At 41.9% G+C, this 21,733-nt stretch overlaps 1 protein-coding gene across 1 annotated transcript in view; it reads right to left on the bottom strand.

The window, feature by feature from the left end:
- Nucleotides 1-751: 751 nt before the first annotated feature.
- DHX58 (DExH-box helicase 58) overlaps nucleotides 752-21,733 on the bottom strand; it is a 32,513-nt gene continuing 11,531 nt past the window's right edge. The window contains exons 3-13 of the mRNA XM_073683554.1: nucleotides 18,574-18,778; nucleotides 17,554-17,744; nucleotides 17,356-17,472; nucleotides 15,472-15,598; nucleotides 14,159-14,350; nucleotides 12,585-12,841; nucleotides 10,961-11,110; nucleotides 10,691-10,852; nucleotides 10,423-10,610; nucleotides 5,224-5,317; nucleotides 752-1,241 (exon numbers count right to left, since the gene is read on the bottom strand). Of these exons, the coding sequence (XP_073539655.1) occupies nucleotides 1,047-1,241; nucleotides 5,224-5,317; nucleotides 10,423-10,610; nucleotides 10,691-10,852; nucleotides 10,961-11,110; nucleotides 12,585-12,841; nucleotides 14,159-14,350; nucleotides 15,472-15,598; nucleotides 17,356-17,472; nucleotides 17,554-17,744; nucleotides 18,574-18,778 (1,878 nt within the window). The 3' untranslated portion in view covers nucleotides 752-1,046. The remainder of the gene's footprint in view (nucleotides 1,242-5,223; nucleotides 5,318-10,422; nucleotides 10,611-10,690; nucleotides 10,853-10,960; nucleotides 11,111-12,584; nucleotides 12,842-14,158; nucleotides 14,351-15,471; nucleotides 15,599-17,355; nucleotides 17,473-17,553; nucleotides 17,745-18,573; nucleotides 18,779-21,733) is intronic.

Here is a 21,733-nt window from a genome sequence, read left to right on the forward strand (position 1 = left end):
AGATCAGGGAAAGAATAATGAGACAGTTGGGTAGTGAGAAATACAAACCAAAGTCAAGAGCTAATAATCAGGAGATAGATTCAGGACATAGGACTAAAGGGCTAAACAAAGCAACAGACCAAGGTAAGTAATATCTTATAACTGGCAAGTTGAAGCAAGTATATATATAGATTCAAACGTGAATTCCCTGTCTGGGCAGCACCACAATTCCCAGCCTACGTCACCCAGTGCAATCCACAGTGCTGCTTAACGGCAGAGGTCGTAAGAGAGGGGTTCAGACACATCACAAAACTAGAGCTTCTGTGAACACCCGATGTTATCTTGTCTGTCCAAAAGCCTTACAGTCTGGTGACAGGAGAAGGGAATGCTTTGCAGAAGCAATTAAAGCCTTTTTTTGTTGAAGAATGCCTTTGATACTAGCAACCTATACAGTATGCTAATATGGCTGCAATGGCTCTATTAACGTTTTAATGTCATATAAAAGAAAAACAGAACAAACTCAGGTGAAGACAACCCTCTATCTATGTTGTAAAAACATTATTTTGGCCCAGCTGCCAAGAAATAAAAAATTCTTAATTCATAAGCCTTTGAAACTTAAGTTTTCAGCACGTAATACATATTTTTTAGGATTGATAGAACAATAGACATTTAATAAGCAAAAGACCTTCTTCACTCCAGTCATCATTTGCCTTAGCCTGAGGAAGTAATCACTTTCATTTCTTTTTAGTTACCAATAACGAGAAACTTCAAGTAGACGTTCCTCAGATTTTATAAGAACCGTCATGTATAATAAGACAATTCAGTCTACAAACTTATGTAATATATACTCTATGACCATTATTATCCAGAGTAAAGTATCATCACCACAGTATTATAGGAGGTAAGACAATAAAAGACTAAGGGCCAAATTTAAACCTTTAGAGTTTTGAGATTATAGAAAGATTTAGCATTATAATTTAAAGTTGTTGAATATCGGAAAACCCATTTTATAGTCATCCTCTCCAGTATCAGCAGCAGCAAATTGACATTTTAATAATTGTGAGCAATCACTCATCTTCTTCTGTATCAACTTGGTTGTCTTCAAAGTACTCAGTATAATTAAACTGCTCCAAAGGGAATGGGACATTTTTCCATTGTTTGCAAGTTTTGCGGCTCTCTGGAGTATTTAGTACAAAGTTCTTGATGCTTATGATGGGAAGATTCGTAAGTCCTCTGTAGATCATTATCAAGCCCCACGGTGCCTGCAGGAGGGAATTATTGGACAATGACAAGTTACATTCTTCTGCCATATAATAGAAAAAGCCCTTCCATGACAGTGCCTGAATCAGCCTTTGTCAGAAGAGAGTGATCTAAAGCATCGCTACTACCTTTATTCAGGCACCAGCATTGACACTGGACATCAGACATGCCAATGTCCACTACTGTCAGACTGAGGGTCAATCTGGCCAACAGGTATCGCTCTGAATCCCCCATGTATGCCTTATTAAACCGAGAATTTGTGTGTTTTTAATGAGGTGAGGGGATTAAGGCCTGGTAGAATAAAAGGATCAGTTGTTGAAATTCAACATGCCCGATCCACCTTTATGCCAACATCATCTATCAGGGGAAAATCCAAAAAAACATTAGATGGTAAACCAGTTCCACCAAAAACAGCAGTTTTGGCTAACATTATTCTATGTATGGGGGGGGGGGGTTATTAAGTTGATTTGCCAATGAATGAATTAATGACTTACCAGTAGAGATGAGCGGATCGATTCGCGGGATTCTGATCCATTGGCAAGGTCAGTAGTCTATGGCTGCTGGACAGGAGGCTTGTAGATCTCTTACACGACTTCATCATTGCAGTGTGATGCACAGATGACATTTTGCCAGCCTGTCTAATGAAAAGCTGCTCTGGAAATCCCATAAGATAAGAGATTTGCGAGCCTCCCGTCCAGTGGACAGAAAGTATTGATCTGGCCGATGCGCTGGAGTTCCCTGAATCAATCAGTCCACTTCTACTTACAGTGGGTACAGAAAGTATTCAGACCCCTTTAAATTTTTCACTCTTTGTTTCATTGCAGCCATTTAGTAAATTCTAAAAAGTTCATAAAAGTTCATTTTTTTTCTCATTAATGTACACTCTGCACCTCATCTTGACTGAAAAAAACAGAAATGTAGAAATTTTTGCAAATGTATTAAAAAAGAAAAATTGAAATATCACATGGTCATAAGTATTCAGACCCTTTGCTCAGTATTGAGTAGAAGCACCCTTTTGAGCTAGTACAGCCATGAGTCTTTTTGGAAATGATGCAACAAGTTTTTCACACCTGGATTTGGGGATCCTTTGCCATTCTTCCTTGCAGATCCTCTCCAGTTCCATCAGGTTGGATGGTGATCGTTGGTGGACAGCCATTTTCAGGTCTCTCCAGAGGTGCTCAATTGGGTTTAGGTCAGGGCTCTTGCTGGGCCAGTCAAGAATGGTCACATAGTTGTTCTGAAGACACTCCTTTTTTTTTTTAGCTGTGTGCTTAGGGTCATTGTCTTGTTGGAAGGTGAACCGTCGGCCAAGTCTGAGGTCCAGAGCACTCTGGAAGAGGTTTTCATCCAGGATATCTCTGTACTTGGCCTCATTCATGTTTCCTTAAATTGCCACCAGTCGTCCTGTCCCTGCAGCTGAAAAACACCCCCATAGCATGATGCTGCCACCACCATGTTTCAATGTTGGTATTGTATTGGGCAGGTGATGAACAGTGCCTGGTTTTCACCACATATACTGCTTAGAATTATCACCAAAAAATTCTATCTTCGTCTCATCAGACCAGAGAATTTTATTTCTCATAGTCTGGGAGTCCTTCATGTGTTTTTGAGCAAACTCCATGCGGGCTTTCATATGTCTTGCACTGAGGAGAGGCTTCCGTCGGGCTACTCTGCCATAAAGGCCCAACTGGTGGAGGGCTGCAGTGATAGTTGACTTTGTGGAATTTTCTTCCATCTCCCTACTGCATCTCTGGAGCTCAGCCACAGTGATCTTGGGTTTCTTCTTTACCTCTCTCACGAAGGCTCTTCTCCCATGATTGCTCAGTTTGGCTGGATGGTCAGGTCTAGGAAGTCTTCTGGTGGTCCCAAACTTCTTCCATTTAAGGATTATGGAGGCCCTTGTGCTCTTAGGAACCTTGAGTAATGCAGAAATTCTTTTGTAACCTTGGCCAGATCTGTGCCTTGCCACAATTCTGTCTCTGAGCTCCTTGGACAGTTCCTTTGAGCTCATGATTCTCACTTGGTCTGACATGCACTGTGAGCTGTGAGGTCTTATATAGACAGGTGTGTGCCCTTCCAAATCAAGTCCTATCAGTTTAATTAAAAACAACTGGACTTCAATGAAGGAGAAGAACCATCTCAAGGAGGATCACAAGGAAATGGACAGCATGTGACTTAAATATGAGTGTCTGAGCAAAGGGTCTGAATACTTATTACCATGTGATATTTCAGTTTTTCTTTTTTAATAAATTTGCAAAAAATTTTACATTTCTGTGTTTTTTCAGTCAAGATGGGGTGCAGAGTGTACTTTAATGAGAAAAAAATGAACTTTTTAGAATTTACCAAATGGCTGCAATGAAACAAAGAGTGAAAAATTTATAGGGGTCTGAATACTTTCCGTACCCACTGTACCAGCATACACTGTTTGCAAAATTATTAAGTGAGTATTTTCGTCATTTCATCATTTTTATGCAGGTTTTACAACTATAAGCCGTATAACCTTGAATGCTTATTGGATGAAACAGATCAGGTGATGTGTATTTGGGTAATGAGGAGGTGCTTCCTGAAGATACAACACCGTTTAACAAGGTGAGCAGAATTATTAGGCAGCTTGTTTTCCTAAGGCAAAATGGGCCAAAAAAAAAGATTTACTGATTCTGAAAGTCAAATATTAAGTCTTACAGAGGGATGCAGCAGTCTTGAAATTGCCAAATTATTGTTGCGCGATCAGAGAACCATCAAAACTTTTGTTGCAAATATTCAACAAAAAATGTATTGAAAAAATAAAACAAACAGTAACTGCCAAAGATTAGAGAAGAGTCAAACGTGAAGCGACCAGGAAGCCGTTATCCACCAGTGCTGCCATATTCCAGAACTGTAACCTCCCTGGAGGGCCCAGAAGTACAAGGTGTTCAGTGCTTAGAGACATGGCCAAGGTAAGAAAGACTGAAACCCGACCACCACTGAACAAAACACAGAAGTAAATACCTCAAGATTGGGCCAAGAAATATCAGATTTTTCAAAGGTTTTATAGACTGATGAGATGAGAGTGACTCTTGATGGACCAGATGGATAGTCCCTGGCTGGATCAGTAATGGGCAGAGAGCTCCGTTTCAACAGATTCCTGCAAGGTGGAGGTGGGATACTGCTATGGGCTGGTATTATTAAAGATGAGCCAGTTCAACCTTTGGGGTTGAATATTGACTCAAAATCAACTCCCAAACTTACTGACAGTTTTTAGAAGACATTTTCTTTAAGCAATGGTACAGGAAAAAGTCTGCATCTTTCAAGAAAACCATGATTCTAATGCAGGACAATACTCCATTGGATGCATCAAAGTCTCCACTGCTTTGCTGCCAGTAAAGATCTTAAAGATGAAAGAATAATGACATGTCCCATTCCTCACCTAACCTAAACCCTATTGAGAACTTATGGGCCTTTCTTAAATGGGAGATTTACCGTGAAGGAAAACTGTACACCTCTCTGATCAGTGTCTGGGGGGCTGTGGTTGGAGCTTCCCAAAAAGTTGATCGTCAACAGGTTAAGAAACTGACAGAGTCCAAGGATAGAAGGCTTACGGCTGTTATTCAAAAAAAGTGAGGTTATATTGGTCACCGATATTTTTTTTAAATGTATTTTGTACATTTTGAGTTGTTTGGTTATTATTATTCTCACTTTAAAAGATGGAAATAAACAATTGAGATGTAAAAATTTATGTTTTTCATTTAGTTGCCCAATAATTCTGCACACATACAGTAGATATTCTCCTAAGATAAAACCTCACTTTCTTTCTTAAATATTCAGGTTTTAGGTTTATTAACCCATTGGATTTACCGACAGCATTGAAGCTGTTCTATAGTAAAATTAATCATCAAAAATACAAATTGCTTAATAATTGTGCACACAGTGTAGTGTAAAGATATGTCATACACCTTGTTTTCTGATTTTCACTGGTAGCAAATTTCTGTTCTGCTGATTTCTTACCATGCAAAAGCGGCATCTGATTGCACTTCCGGGAACCCAATTCTCCATCTTCTTTCCTAAATCAACAGGCGCAGTATATTCTTCGTAGTATACCCTGTTATGTAATTTTACAATTACCATCAGGTTAAAGAAGTACAGTATAGGAACCATTTGACTTAAATTAAATTAAAAGCTGATAGAATTAGTTTAATTATGATTCTTCTGTTGTCCACAATCTTGTAGGTTTTGATTAATAGTCAATTATGGCTGGAGAGAAAAAAATCTTTAAAATTTCCAAAGGGTTATTGACATAAGTGGTTAAGAGGGAAATAAGGGCCAGAATCAAAATTAGCTCACTGTAATCCTCATGTGAAAAGGGAGGGTAAGGGAAGGATGGAATAATCAAGTACTTATCTGAAAAAAATACCAATATTTAAAATGATATTATGGAAATATTGGAAACAGATCATTTAGAATTTGAAAAATAAAATGTTACATTTTCCTACAGGAGATTTATTGTTAAGGGTCTGGAGAGAAATCCAAAAATGGATGTGGTTAAAAAATAAAGCTTTCAAATTCACACCTATTTAAAATAATGGAAATTTAAAGGGAAACTGTCACCAAAAAAATGCTGTATATGGGGTTAATCTCCAGGTTAATAGCGTTATTAACATGCCCGGTTATTAGCATTAATAGCGTTATTAACTTGCCCAGCTCCTGCACTTGGCTGAACACTGCAGGGTTCTGAGTATACAGAGCGGTGACTGTAACCGCGCTCCCGGCCCTGACTGACACTGACTCTGCATTGGCCAAGGGCACAGTTACAAATAAAACCGGAACGCTGACGGGGACAATAAAGTTAATTTTCTCCCCACAGCGTTCAGCTCAATGCGGGTGCCGGGCAGGTTAATAACGCTATTAACCTGCAGATCAACCTCATATCTGCAGAATAATGGCGTTTTTTTCTGGTGACAGGTTCCCTTTAAGGGAATTTAAAGAAAATAAAAATAGGTGAAGAAAATATGAAAAGAAGTAGCAGTTTTGTGATCAAGGCAAATTCAGAGAATTTTAGTGCTTCACAAGGTTTGGGGTTCTTGAAAAAAAGTTTTAGTTCTATTCACTTATAACATACTGAGGGATACTTAAAAGTTAGGAGTGTGCAGTCGGCAGTAGATTGACAAGTTATAGAATTAATACAAAAATGTACTAAAAAAAGGAAATATAGCTAAAATATAAGAGGGTTTACAAGAAAATTAAAGGGAAAATTCATACAAAATAGTAAAGATGTTACACAACTGTCCCTGATCCGTGCTCTGCTTCCATCACCTCGGTCTGCTAGACTTTCTTGTGCTCCACATCGGGCTTTGCAAGTTGCCCGCATGCCCCCATGTGTTGAACTTCCTAGGCCTATATAAGACCTCCCGAGACACATACTGAAAGTCTTAATACCAAGACATGGGTAACACTTTTAGTTAGTCTGCGCACAGTTCCTGTCCACATTCTTCAGGATGTCTCCTGGCTGCCTGTGCTTTCCAATCCCTGGGTTACCTGTCTACTGCTTTTAGTATCACCGCTAACTGGCTAGATTCTCCGGGACGTCTTCTTTCTGCCTGCGGCTTCCATGGTTTCAGACTTTCTAACTACTTTGAAGTTCTGTCTGCTACTTGTTCCCGGTCTCCTAGGACCTCTGCTGCATGTCCGGCAGTTTCCAGGACGTCCTCTAGCCGCCTACGGCTTCCATGGTATTTAGACTTTTTTGTTAATCCGGAGATTTGTCTACTACCTGTCTGTGGTCTCCATCATGCCTTCTGTCTGCCTGCTGCTTCCAGTTCTTGAGTCTCCAGTCTATCTACGGTCTTCAGTAACTCTCCAACCTGTCTGCAGTCTCCAAGACATCTCCTATTTGCCTGCAGTTTCAAGTTCTTCAGTCCCAAGTCTGCCTGCAGTCTTCAGTAATGCTGCAATCTGCATGCGGCTTCTAGTAACTCTACTACCTGTCTGCCAGCGGCTTTCAGTAACTCTGTTACCTGTCTGTGATCTCCCACACATCTCTGGTCTGCCTGCAGCTTCTAGTAATTCTGCTACCTGGCTGTCTGGGGCTCCTAATCCCCGAGTTACAGTGGCTTGCAAAAGTATTCACCCCTTGGCTTTTTTACCTATTTTGTTACATTACAACCTGTGTTAAAATATTTTTTAATCTGATTTGTGTGTGATGCATCAGCACTAAATAGTTTAAGTTGGTGAAGTGAAGTGAGATAAATATAGGTATAAATTTAATTTATGGGATCAAATAACTAAAAATTGGCATGCGCATATGTATTCACCCCTTTTCTTATGAAGCCCTTAAAAACTTCTGTTGCAAGTAATTACCTTCATAAGTCACATGCTTAGTGAAAGGAAATCCACCTGTGTGCAATCTAAGTGTCACATGGCCTGTTATTATATACACACCTTTTCTGAAAGGCCACAGAGGCTGCAACACCATTAGGCAAGAGGCACCACAAACCAAACAACACCATTAAGACCAAAGAGATCTCCAGACAAGTCACGGACAAAGTTGTTGAGAAGTACAAGTCAAGGTTGGGCTATAAAAAAATATCCCAATCTCTGATGATCCCCCGGAGCACCATCAAATCCATTATCATCAAATGGAAAGAACATGGTACCACAGCAACCCTGCCAAGAGAGGACCACCCTTCAAAACTCTCAGCCCGGGCAAGGAGGGCATTAATCAGAGAGGCAGCACAGAGACCAAAGCTAACCCTGAAGGAGCTGCAGAGTTCCCAAGCAAATACTGGAATATCTGTCCATACGACCACAATAAGCCGTACACTCCATAGAGGCGGCCTTTATTGAAGAGTGGGCAGAAAAAAGTCTTTACTTATGCACAAAAATTGTAAGGCTCCTTTTGAGTTTGCCAAAAGACATGTGGGAGACTCCCCAAATGTATGGAGGAAGGTGCTGTGGTCAGATGAGACCAAAATTGAACTTTTTGGCCACCAAGATAAACACTATGTCTGGTGCCAAACCAACACAGTTCATAACCCCAAGAACATCATGTTTTTGGTTGTTTTTCAACAGCAGGGACAGGGAAAATGGGTTGAGTCTAGGGGAAGATGGATGGTGCAAAATATAGAGAAATTCTTGAGCAAAACTGGTTTCAGTCTGGCAGTGATTTGAGACTGTGACAGAGGTTGAACTTCCAACAAGACAATGACCCAAAGCATACTGCTAATGTGGCGCCCTGCTGCGCATTGGTGCCACAGATCCCAGAGGGGTGCATGGAGGGATTCCTCCACAAGAGGCCCTCATAGCATTCACACACCTCCACCTTCCACCTCAGACCAGCAGAGGGAGCCCGTTAGGGATATAAAAAGGGAAGGTGGAGCTAGGCAGTTAGTCAGTCTGCTGCAGCCAGAGAAGTTGTCAGGTCAGTTCAGACTCAGTGAGCTCAGATTATTGAGCCTAGGGCGTGCCGACGCCAAAAGAGCGGTGAAGCGCAGTGTGCCTGCTGCAGTGTGAAGCCTAGTGAGGACCCCGAGAGTGGCCGAAGGCGAGTGGAAAGAGAGTAACATAGGGGGCAGAGGAGCTTTACCCGCTCACCCCAAAACCATTTACCGGACACCGGGTCCGCGTCTGCAGGGATTCCTTACGTCCAGCAGAAATAACTGGAACCCCTGGCGAACTATATGTCCCAGGAACACCAAAAAGCTGACTGTTATACCAGGGTCAGGAGTCACGGAGGCCCAGGAGACCAGGGAGTGTGATCTCCAACAGAAGGCCCTACCACCAGGTCCAGCAGGTGCAAGACAGAGACCAAGTTAGGCCTAGCTCCAGGCAGGTCAAAGATTTATCAAAAAAAGGCAAGAAACAGGAGGCCCCACACCCGCTCACTGGGGAGAGTCCTGATATGCACCCTTCACCCTGAAGTACCCTGGACCGTGCCAGAAACACCACCAGTAAAGGTACTGAAGTGAACTGTCGTGTGTGTGCCTATTCTTCCTCTGACCCGGCTGGGTCCCCTCTGTCCTGCATCCCTTCACTTACGCTGCCCTGAGGACCCTCTCCACCTGTGGGGAGCCGCACCAACTAAGCTGCCTGAACACCGGCCTCAGAGGACTGTTGCAGCGCTGGTGATCCTCACCAGACACCACAGGTGGCGTCACGAACATTCCCCTATCCCATATAACTTCCCCCCTTCTTTTAAGAGTGACCCCAGGGTACGGGCCCGGGAGCCGACCACCGCGACATCCCCCAAGGTCAGGCAACAACAAGGCCCGGGCGCCGAGTCGTCCCCATCCCCTGGGCGCGCCACTAAAGCAACACTCAAATGGTTTAAGGGGAAACGTGTACATGTGTTGGGGTGGCCTAGTCAAAGCCCAGACTTTATTCCAATTGAGAATTGGTGGTCAGACTTAAAGATTGCTGTTCACTAGAGGAAACCATCTAACTTGAAGGAGCTGGAGCTGTTTTGTCTTGAAGGTTGGGCAAAAATCCCAGTGGCAAGATGTGGAAAACTCATAGATACTTATCCAAAGCAACTTGCATCTGTAATTGTACAGCCCCTCAAAAGGAGGCTCTACAAAGTACTGACTTTAGGGGGTGAATAGTTTTCAGTTATTTTGTCCTATTTGTTGTTTGCTTCACAATAAAAAGAAAACCAAATGTTCACAGTTGTAGGCATGTTCTTTACATGAACTGATCCAAACCCTCAAAAAAAAAAACAGTAAAATTCCAGGTTGTGAGGTAGCAAAACACAAAAATTGTCAAGGGGGTGAAGACTTTTGCAAGCCACTGTATATCAAAATAAAAGTGTTTTGGAATATATTGATATAGTGGATATGGGTGCAGCCAGAGATACAGAAAAACTTTGACGGTGGAGATTAGAGACAATATTTTTTCTCACTCTCTGAGAGGGCAGGGGTAGGGAACAAGAGAGAAGGAAAGGTAAGAGAAGAAAGGTTTGATAAAGATAGAGAGATTTTTTTGTTTGACAGTAACTTTTTTATGATGCTGATTGTGAAAAGCTTTATCAGATTAAAGAAATGTCAAGGTATACTGCTATATTAGTGGCTGGGGACAATCAGGAGATCTGACATGCATTCTTTAAAGGAATCATGGCATATGTTGGCACAATAGATGAATATATTGAAGCCACTGCTCACTCATACATTCCAGGTTTATAAGACCATACAATATAGTTCCATAGTATAAACTTACTTAAAGTTTGGATTAATATTCACATGATGAGTCTCTTCTACCACGCGCAAATCATGCCCGTAGGCAACGGCTGCAGAGCAGTTTCGACAATCCAACCGGACATCGGAGGCTGAGAACTTCTTTTTGCTTTCTATTTTGGCTTGTTTCACTACACGTTCAGTGAGAGAATCTCTCTGCAGCTCTTTAATCTGCATCACAAGAGATACCCAGAACATTAATAGCCAGACCGTGTAATATTGTAAAATAGCAGGATGTGAGTGTTACCTACCTTTTCTTGATATTCTCTTTCTGGCATGTCCTGCACATATTCAATGGCTCGATTCATCAGCTGCTCCAAAGACTCATTGGTCCTTTCTCTTTTACTCTCTTTCCCTCCAGATTTGGCCAAGAATGAGTAACAGCTTTCCTCAGCCCTGGCTCTACCTCTTGCCTAAGAGGATTTCACCATAAAAAGTGTTAGTGCTAATATGAGGGCTGTGCATGAAAACAATTAGCCTCATGTGCAGATGGGCAAACAGACCTATAACAAAAGTCTTACCTGCATCATGGAGATCTCATTGCTCATCAGGCCATACCGAACAACAATATTGCATTCTGGGATATCCAAGCCCTCCTCAGCAACGCTGGTTGAAATAAGCAGATTCAGCACACCTTTACGAAAGTTCTGAATTACATCTTTCTGCTCATTCTGGAAATGTAAGAAGGAAATGACCATATTTGAAACACAATGATAAGTTACATTTATCCAATAGGTGTTTTTCGAAAACATGGTAAATAAGTCAGCAGACTTGCTGAGGTTATCTAGTCTTGGAAGAAATTATAAAATTGAATCAACTCATCCAATTATACATTGTATAATAAGCTATAAAATGGTTATTTAGTATGGTAGTCATCATGAAGGTTAATATAGTTGTGGCTGACTCCCACCCAACGCCATATTTGTTTTTACAAAACTTAGGCTTAGTGCCCACGATGCAGAAATAAAGCAAAAATTTTCCTGAGCATTTCTGCATCTCCTTGGCGCGTATTTGACGCGTTTTTGCATGCGTCTTTGCCATGCGTTTTTCCAATGCATTGTATAGGCAAATACGCATGCAGAAACGCACAAGAATTGGTCATGTCCGTATTTTTTCTGCGAGTAAAATCTGCTCAGGAAAAATCCTGACCATGTGCACAGAACTTGCAGAATGTCATAGGAAGTCATGGGATAAGGTATACAATGCGTTTCTGGAGCGTTTACGCGCTGAAAATACGCACCAAAAATATGCAAATCGTCACCTGTGCCTTATCATATTCTCCAAGAATGTAATAAAATGGCCCCCGTCATGTAATTTAAATGGCAGCCCATCTGAGGCATGTGTCAGGACGGGCTACAGTCTGAAGAAACACAGCTCCAGAGACCTGTGTCTCAACTGACAGAAAAGCTGTATCATAAGCACACATACTGGAGCTGCTGGAGAGGGGCTGTGACAGGAGAAAAAATGTGTTCAGTCAGCTGATTTATTTATTTTCCTGTCACAGTTATTCTCCTTGGTTCATGGAGATATGTGTGCTTACGATACAGCACCTTTGTTACTTGAGACACAAGTCTTAGGAGCTGTGCTTCTTCAGACTGCAGCCCATCCTGACACATGATTAAGACAGGCTGTCATTAGAATTACATGACGTAGACCATTTAATTAACTACTTATAGAACTCCTTTAAAGGTATGGTCACAGAGGACATTTTCATTGTGGCAAAATTTGGGCAAAATTGTGCAAAATTTGTTGCAGATTTTGCAGCAAAAATGCTACAGTTTTATCATTACATTGGAAAGAGTGAAATCTGTGATGAAAATCTGCAGGGTCAGTTGACTTACTATGGATTCCAAATCCACAGTGCTCATCAATTTACGCCTAAAATGTATATTAGATTTTATCAACTTTATCCAAAATGCTGGTACTGTAACATGAAAATAAAGACACGCAACATGTTATATACATAACCATAATTTATCCTAGCTTGTATGACATCATAACTCCTATCTTGCATAATGAGATAGCAGTAGTCACTTGTGGTCATCTGTGAGAGAAGGCTCCAAAGTTTTTCCAGTGCCCAGTGTTAAAAATATGGTAGACGTATTAGATACTCTCCATCGAGGTCAATAATCACCAGTTTCTCACCTGTGTCATGTGTTTACTTTGATTACTGAACCCCGCTCCTGTCAAAGCTGAAGCCTTAATATTGAGGCCTTGAAGAGAAGCATTGCTCTTGATCCACTGAAATAGAGAGTGAGTACTTTGTCGTGTACGGGTGAAGATGATCCCTTGGGCATTGGAGGAGTCCTGGAAATGTTCCCTCAAGATCTCTTCCAGTCTCTTTAACTTTGGGTTTTCATACTTGATGTTTCTAGACAATTCTAAAAGTTGACCACAGTTATCTGTACAGGAAAAATACATGGTTGTATAGATGAATAGCAATTATTATGTAGAAGCTAATGTTTAAAGTTCTGTAGTACAAAGTAAAAGTAGGTCAAAGCAAAAAGTGTAGCCGGACTTTTAGGGTACTACTCGAATCAAGTAGTAATCTTGATGGCTTTCAAAGGGTATTTCTACTCTTTATAATATTAAAGGAGCATGGAACTGTTTTTGGGTGAAGACTTTTCACAGCTGATCAGAAATGGACTTTACATATTATAGTTTCTTCCAATTCGTTTTGTATACACAGGCTAAGTTTACATCTTGTAGCATCCGTTAGGAGTCTCCACTGTAGATTCTGCCATCAGAAACAAATAGCTCAGCATACTGCATTCTTTTTTTCAATGAAATGGCGCAGTTCATCTGGTGCCAATGGGTTCCACTATCTCAATGGATCTGTACCTACCAATTTTTCTGTTATTTTGTTCCATAAAGGGAACAGTTAATGGAAATCAGAACCCAGCCTAAGTGTCACATGCCAAAAGAAGATAAGATGGAGCAGGGTGTGAACCCTGCCTTTTGACTCTTCTTCCTTACCCCCTGTTACTCAGTAACATACTAACTTAACCAGTGATGTCTTTGGGTCACACAGTATTCATAATTCTCTTAAAACTCATATAGTGGAATCAATATTTGGTTCTAAAAATCTTTAGAGCCTTCTAAAATAATACCTATAAGAAAATAGTAGAAAAAAAGATATAGACCACACATTCATATTAAACACACTGATCTATTGCTGCAACATTTTTTTAAATGAGCATGAGGCTCTCAGCAAACTGTAGAAGGACACTTTCAGCACGGCAACCTCTATTATGTGAGTGGTGACCAGGGTTGGACAGGCCCACCAGAGAACCGGAGAACCCTCCGGTGGGCCCTGGCTTCTCCTTCTGGAGAGTTCATAATGCAAACCTTGCACGTGCTCAGGGGCTCTTGAGTGGGGGAGAAAGATGGGCCCTCAGAATCAAATCCTCTGGTGGGCCCAATGTTCTTCAGTCTGACACTGGTGGTGACTTTAAAGCAGTACATGTAGAGGGACCCAGCAGCCCAATATCTCCCTTGCCAGCAGGTTAATCCTTTGGCCTTAGACTACACCTAAGGCACAATACCACAGAAACAACTTCCGTCTTACAGTACCATACAATGTGAACATTCTTTGCATGTGCTCTCACACTGAAGACTAATAACAAGTAGGTAGGCATAAAATAAGGGTAATGAATTCTAATATTTAGGTGTCTAACAATTGAAAGGATATAATCATAATGCAGACTGTATGCCCATACCATTGAATAACCTGTAGAGATAGACGTCTGTTTCATCTCTGGAATCTTTTATGAATCTCTCTGTTATGTAGAATTCATCCAGCAAGTCATAGGCATCCTTCATTCTTACTGTGTCATGGAGAAAGAGGGCATCGTTGTATTTGCGGAGGTGCAATGCACAAGTTCGTCTCCTCCTGTTGGCATTCTCAGCCGCTGAAATAGATCAACATAACAAAGTTTATGAACAAAGGAAGTCACATAAAATCTTAAAAGCAGCATTATACCTGACACTAGGTTTTATTCCACTGTATAATTTCCAATTGAAATTCCCTTTGTACGGGTTCTCCAGGCCACAGAATAATCTCACCAGTTTAGGCTACGATGCTAGGTTTTACTCTCATACCCACAAGAGTCTGAGAGGGTCACAAATGGCTGCTGATAAATTCTAACATTTTTTTTTTCAAGTGAGAGCTCTTTCAGGGCACACACTATTCATTAGGCCATCGTATAAACCTGATATCTGTCTGGTGACAAATGTGCTCTAATATTTTGCATTATAGAATGGCACCATCTACAGTGAAACATCTGTCATGAAGGGATGAAGGGGTCAGCGACAATGCTTAGATAAGTCCTACAGTCCAATCGTTCAGCCACAGATACGAGAGGACCCATGTCATTTCTCTACCTCCACCACCCTGAGCTGTTGACATCTAGTAGGAAGGGGTCATTGATTTATGCTGCTTGCGTCAACTGCTAACCCTCCCATCAACATGGTGCAACAGAAATCTGGATTCATAAGAACAGGCAATGTTTTCTACTGTTCAATTATTTAATTTTTGTTCTTTGTAACTGCATTGGCACTAAAACCTGTCATTCACTGTTATATCCCATCCGTGCTTAGGAACGACAAGTTGTGCAGTCAGACTTATTAGTTGGGCCACCAGTAATGTATCAGCTGCAATTTGCTTGACTGTGCTCTACCTTATCATCAGATCGATCCTAGATATCTTCCTATAACCACTTTTATCGACAAATTGTTAACGTCCACAAATACTCTTAACACCATTGCACAAAACCCCACCAGATTTTGAAATACTGACACCGGCTAATCTCGCCCCAATGACCATACCTTGTTCAAAGTTGCTCTTATCTCTCAATTTTCCCATTCCAATGTGGATTTACACTTAACATGATCAACAGAAAACTCACTCACTTGATTTTGGTGGCATTTTGGGATCATGTGTCTAATTTCCATGTTGGAAAGCTCCTATCTTTAAATAGAATAACGTGGCCAGGGTATATTATAGTAATGGGCCCAATACAATAAAACTCACCTTCTTTTTCCATCAGCACTACGTTCTGTTCATAGATCTGGGTGCCAAATTCTGTTGTGCATTCAAAGTCATCAAGGTACCGATGTACATTGTCCATGAGCTCCTTCACTTTGTCTCCAAAAGGATCCTAGAGCGATGCAAAACAGTAATCACTGTTATTAGTAATTAGCATTTGTACAGCACTGCACAGGACTTAGGAGGTTCCCATTGAGGCACTAGCCCACAACGGAATTAGGAAACTACATCAATAATAAACAAACATGATCAACCAACTCAAAAACAACTGACAAGTGAGGGCGAAGACATAGCTGTGCCCTCCTGAACCCTATATTCACCTCCACATCTAATTTTTACTTGTTGCTCCAAATATAGCAACTTTGCAAATAGTCTCAATTCTAAAATATTCCACCAATTTATGTGTTCAGCAACAATGTACAGCTATGTGTTTCCATAGTAATAGACAAAAAAAATCCCCTACAGTTTGATCTTATAGCTAGGCCTCATTCAGATGGAGGTATTTTTCACATATGCAAAAAATGTTACCAGTGTCATCAGTGTTTTGGGTCAGTGTGTCATCAGTTTTTTGGGTCAGTGTATCATCAGTGTTTCGGGTCAGTGTGTCATCAGTGTTTCATCAGTGTTTTGGGTCAGTGTGTCATCAGTGTTTTGGGTCAGTGTTTCATCAGTGTTTTGGGTCAGTGTGTCATCAGTGTTTTGGGTCAGTGTTTCATCAGTGTTTTGGGTCAGTGTGTCATCAGTGTTTTGGGTCAGTGTGTCATCAGTGTTTTGGGTCAGTGTGTCATCAGTGTTTTGGGTCAGTGTGTCATCAGTGTTTTGGGTCAGTGTTTCATCAGTGTTTTGGGTCAGTGTGTCATCAGTGTTTTGGGTCAGTGTTTCATCAGTGTTTTGGGTCAGTGTGTCATCAGTGTTTTGGGTCAGTGTGTCATCAGTGTTTTGGGTCAGTGTGTCATCAGTGTTTTGGGTCAGTGAGTCATCAGTGTTTTGGGTCAGTGAGTCATCAGTGTTTTGGGTCAGTGCGTCATCAGTGTTTTGGGTCAGTGTGTCATCAGTGTTTTGGGTCAGTGTTTCATCAGTGTTTTGGGTCAGTGTGTCATCAGTGTTTTGGGTCAGTGAGTCATCAGTGTTTTGGGTCTGTGTGTCATCAGTGTCACCAGTGTTCTTCACATACGGATAAATAAATTACCAATCTTCTCCTATCGTTTGCGATGTTAAATACATACAGCACACGGACTGCACACTGCTGCCATCTGTGCGCTGTATGTGTTTTTCACGGACCCATAAACTTGTATTGGCCCTTTCATCCGTGATACCGGAGAAAAACGGACATTTTTCCGTAAGTTTTGCATTGACACATGGTACGTGAAAAAATATGAGCATGTGAACAGCCCCATAGACTATAACAGGTGCACGTTCTATATGTGAAAAACACGGCTAGAACACGCAAGTGCAACTTGGACGTCTGAATGAGGCCTTATACTCCCTTTTATCTGTCCTCCGCATTTTTAGGTAGATCATCCTATGGTCACAGCTGACCCCGGTAGAATAACGGCTGGTATTATAAGGCTACATTCACACATTCAGTATTTGGTCAGTATTTTATATCAGTATTTGTAAGCCAAAACCAGGAGTGGAACAATCAGAGGAAAAGTATAATAGAAACACGTCACCACTTCTGTATTTATCACCCACTCCTGGTTTTGGATTACAAATACTGAGGTAAAATACTGACCAAATACTTAACCGTGTGCACATGGCCTAAAAAGCAGAACTCCTATGTCTATGGAAAATTTGTTGACTTTTTTTTTGAGGAAGGGGTGCCATATGGGAATAGTTTATAGCATAATACTAATATTCATTTATCACCTCAGCTCTTTGTGGGACTAGGTCATATTGTTTTTTGGGCTGCTTAGAACTGGCTTCAAGGCTCTCGATGGAAGCTTTGGAGGACATTATCTTCCATGTGTCAAGATTTGCACAGATCTGGAAAACAGAGAAGCCTTTTAGATACAGAATCACTTTGTAAGGTAAAACGTCAGCACAGACAGGTACATCTAGTCTTACCGTTAAAATGTGGTCTACGGCATTCTCAAATGTGCTCGCCCTATCAGTCCCTGGAGAAGCAGTCAGTCCCAGAATTTGCGGCAGCTTTCTCTCTCCTTGGAGCTTTTTCTCAAGGTATGCCCCCATCAGCTTGTTATAAACTGAATCTTTCTGAGTGTGGTGACACTCGTCTATGATTAGGAGAGTAAAATCTATTGGAGAAGAGAATGAAATATGGATGTAAAGATTACAAATCATCACATAGATTGGAACTGCTCCAACTGCATAAAATAAGAAAGAGGTTAATTCTTTTAAGAGGACTTGTCACCAGGTCGAAACTTACTTTATTCCTGCTGCTCCCCTGATTATTCCATTTTTTTTTTAATCCGCCATACTGCTCCAGAGATATGGGCCTCTTTATTTATTGCTCTTTAAAGTCAAAACTAGTCTTTTTAAGGAAATTGTTTTATGGACTCCATAAGAGCAAGACATCTTCTTTTCTGACTATTTACCTAAGCCAGGGTTCCCCAACTCCAGTCCTCAAGGCCCACCAACAGGTCATGTTTTCAGGATTTCCTTAGTATTACACAGGTGATAATTGCATCACCTGCACAGGCAATAATTCCATCACCTGTGCAATACTAAGGAAATCCTGAAAACATGACCTGTTGGTGGGCCTTGAGGACTGGAGTTGGGGAACCCTGACCTAAGCCATTGATGTTGGGCTATGGGCTGACTATTAGGCTGTGTGCCCACAATGAGCTTTTGACGATGCGTATTTTCGCTGTGTCAAAAATGTATTTAATAAGTGCAGAAAATCTCCAACATCAAAAAATTACGAAAAGCTCATCGTGGGAACATAGCCTTACACATTGCTGTCCAGGCAAGGTCCATCACAGAAGAGAAATATAAAGGTCATGGCTTGGTGGCTGTTTAGAGGATTAATCACCTTAGGATGGTGTGTCCCCGAGCTAATGTTGGCTTGATAATATGGCTACACAGCTTGATATATACCAATGGGTATTCCCTAGAAGTCCTCACCTGTTAACTCCACATGCTTTTCTTCACTGTCACTCTTGATCGCATTGTGCAGGATTTGCGCAGTGCAAATAACTATGTCAGATTTTTTCACAAAATTAGCAAAAAAGCTCTTTTCTTCTGAGTCTCCACTTATGGCAATGATCTTAAATCTGTCTTTGATATGTGGTTTAAACTCCTTGCTGTAGTGCTGATCGACCAGATGGACCTGACAGATGGAAGAAACAACATTACACATTTGGTACCATCTCTGGCTAAAGACATGTTAGGTATATATTGGTTTATGCCATCAAGTCTATGAATTTATGTAAAAGCAGGAGGTGGGGAAAATAATTCATTTACATTCAAAACTGACTAATAAACCCGAAAATCCTTTAGATTATATTGATGTCTCTTCTTACATATACAGTATATTCTGTTGCAGTACAGTCTGAATGAGCATAAAGCCTTGGACATGTGCTGGTTGAAATGTTATGCTAAAACATAGAGTTAGGGTCCATCCGCATTGGGTACACCTTGTCGCTGTGAGATGGCTTTTACGCTTTTTTGATCAAAATAGTGTCAACCAAGTACCCTATGTTATTTATATGTACTACTTATTTACTTACTGTACGGTATTTGCTCATATTATTTTTATCCTAAATTCTGTCTGTTAAATACCCCCAGTGTGAATGTGCACCTACAGATTTCACTTTTACTAATGTATTCCGGCTCATTTCTTTGGTTTTGAATTTATGCAAAAGCATAGAAAAATATTACTATTTGAGAGTCCTCAGTGGTTGATACCTTTTAATGGCTAACTGAAAAGATGGTAACAGGTTGCAAGCTTTCGAGACTACTCAGGCCTCTTCATCAGGCATAGTATACCACAATCTGAAGAGTTACATATTTATACACAACATGGCACAGAAATAATGCAATAGATGAGACAGGTGATGAAAAGCAGAGCTATTGCTATGGGAGAGGTAAACATTTCTGGCTGTAAATAGTTTAGCAGTTCATACATAAGAACTGTGAAAGTTTTATTGTTTGGTGCAGTGTTATGATGACCCCACTAGTCTGATGGCCACATTCCTTGCACAGCAACAAAGAAATGAAATTACTGGTATTAAAAGTTAACTTCAAATCTCAGAGAGAAAGGAGAGTCTCGGAATATAAACTAATGGTGACCTTTGACACCTTCAGAGCAGGAATGAATGTGTCGCATGGATTTATGTCATTCAACATCAACTAAGGAATGTGGCCATCAGACTAGTGGGGTCATCACAACACTGCACCAAACAATAAAACTTTCATAGTCCTTATCTATGAACTGCTAAAATATTTACAGCCAGAAATGTTTATCTCTCCCATAGTAATAGTTCTGCTTTTCATCACCTGTCTCATCTATTGCATTATTTCTGTGCCATGTTGTGTATAAATATATGACTCTTCAGATTTTGAGTTATACTAGCCTAATGAAGAGGCCTGAGTAATCTCGAAAGCTTGCAACCTGCTACCATCTTTTCAGTTAGCCATTAAAAGGTATCAACCACTGAGGACTCTCAAATCAAAATATTTTTCTATCTACTGGCTAACACGGTACAAAAAAAAGGAAAAAGTATCATATATATATATATATATATATATATATATATATATATATATATATATATATATATATATACACTGCGTATGTATGTATGTATGTATGTATGTATGTATATATATATATATATATATATATATATATATATATATATATATATATATATATTGTAGCGCCGGCGTCCCTGCCCTCTGCTAGGCAGGGACGCTGTTCCCCTCACCTCTCTGCTCCGTGTCCGGCGTCCTCCTCCCGCTCTGCTGGCAGCGCGCGCTCCTTCCCGGCCACTGTGCTTAGGGCGCGCGCGCTCTCCCTCCCTCTTAAAGGGGCCGCGCGCGCCGTCCTAAGGAGTCCCCGGCCAATGGCCGGAGGACTTCACCATATATAAGGCACCTCCTCCAAAATGGAGGTGCCCGAGCAATGTTGTTGCACTGTTCACTACTCTGCTTCAGCCCTCAGGTCCCGTTGCCAGTTACCTGCCAGATACCTGCCAGATTCCTGCCAGCTTGCTGTCTTATTCCTGCCTGATATTCTGCTACCTGCCTGCTAGCCTGAGGTCCGACGGTCTGCCTTACAACTCCTGTCAGTCTGTCTAAGGACCAGCTTGCCCGCTCACCTGGGAGCGCACATCAGCTACCTGCCTGCTTGCCTGAGGTCCGACGGTCTGCCTTCCAACTCCTGTCAGTCTGTCTATGGACCAGCTTGCCCGCTCACCTGGGAGCGCACATCTGCTACCTGCCTGCTAGCCTACCTGGAGGCTCCGCCGTCACGTGCTGTGACCACCTGCCTGTCCAGTGACTCCTGCCCGCTCACCTGGGAGCGCTCATCTGCCGCCTGTCTGTTGGTCTTCCTGGAGGCTCCGCCGTCACATGCTGTGACCACCCGTTTATCCAGAGACTCTCGCCTGCTCACCTGGGAGCTCACGTCTACCATCAGCCGCCACAGGTCGTACCAACCCTTTACCCAGAGTCTGCCCCAGTCACTTGCCGTGACCATCTGCCCGTTCATCCAGAGACTGCCCCGGTCACTTGCCGTGACCATCTGCCCGTTCATCCAGAGACTGCACCGGTCACTTGCCGTGACCTCCTGCCCGTTCTTCCAGAGACTGTCCCGGTCACCTGCTGTGACTGCCTGCCTGGTCGCCACCCGCTCCCTTACAAGGACCGCCCCCTTGTATAGTAGCTCAGAGGTTCCGCCTCCCAGACCCGTTACAGTTTGCTCGGGCCATGGAACCCGGTGGCACCCAAGCTCCCTCGCTCTCGGACCTGTGTCATGAACTGTCCCGTCAGAGGTCCCAACAGGAGTCCATCCTGGGTCACCTGCGGAATGTCAATTCTCGCCTGGACACTCTGACTGCTCCGTCAGCAACCTCCGCCAGTGCCATGACTCGCAATCCGGCAGCTCCGCTGCCCACTAATACCATGGTATCCTACCCCGGACCCCGGCTTTCTGCACCTCCTCGCTTCGGAGGCGACTCCGCCCAGGCTCGGGGCTTCATAAATCAGTGCACCCTGCACTTTGAACTATTGTCCCACCAGTTTAACTCCGACCGGGCCAAAATTGCCTTCATCATGTCCC

Source organism: Phyllobates terribilis, unplaced genomic scaffold (assembly GCF_046119375.1).
Source record: "Phyllobates terribilis strain yellow unplaced genomic scaffold, ASM4611937v1 Scaffold_5__5_contigs__length_657084704, whole genome shotgun sequence".
In the NCBI taxonomy this organism is placed as follows: Eukaryota; Metazoa; Chordata; class Amphibia; order Anura; family Dendrobatidae; genus Phyllobates; species Phyllobates terribilis.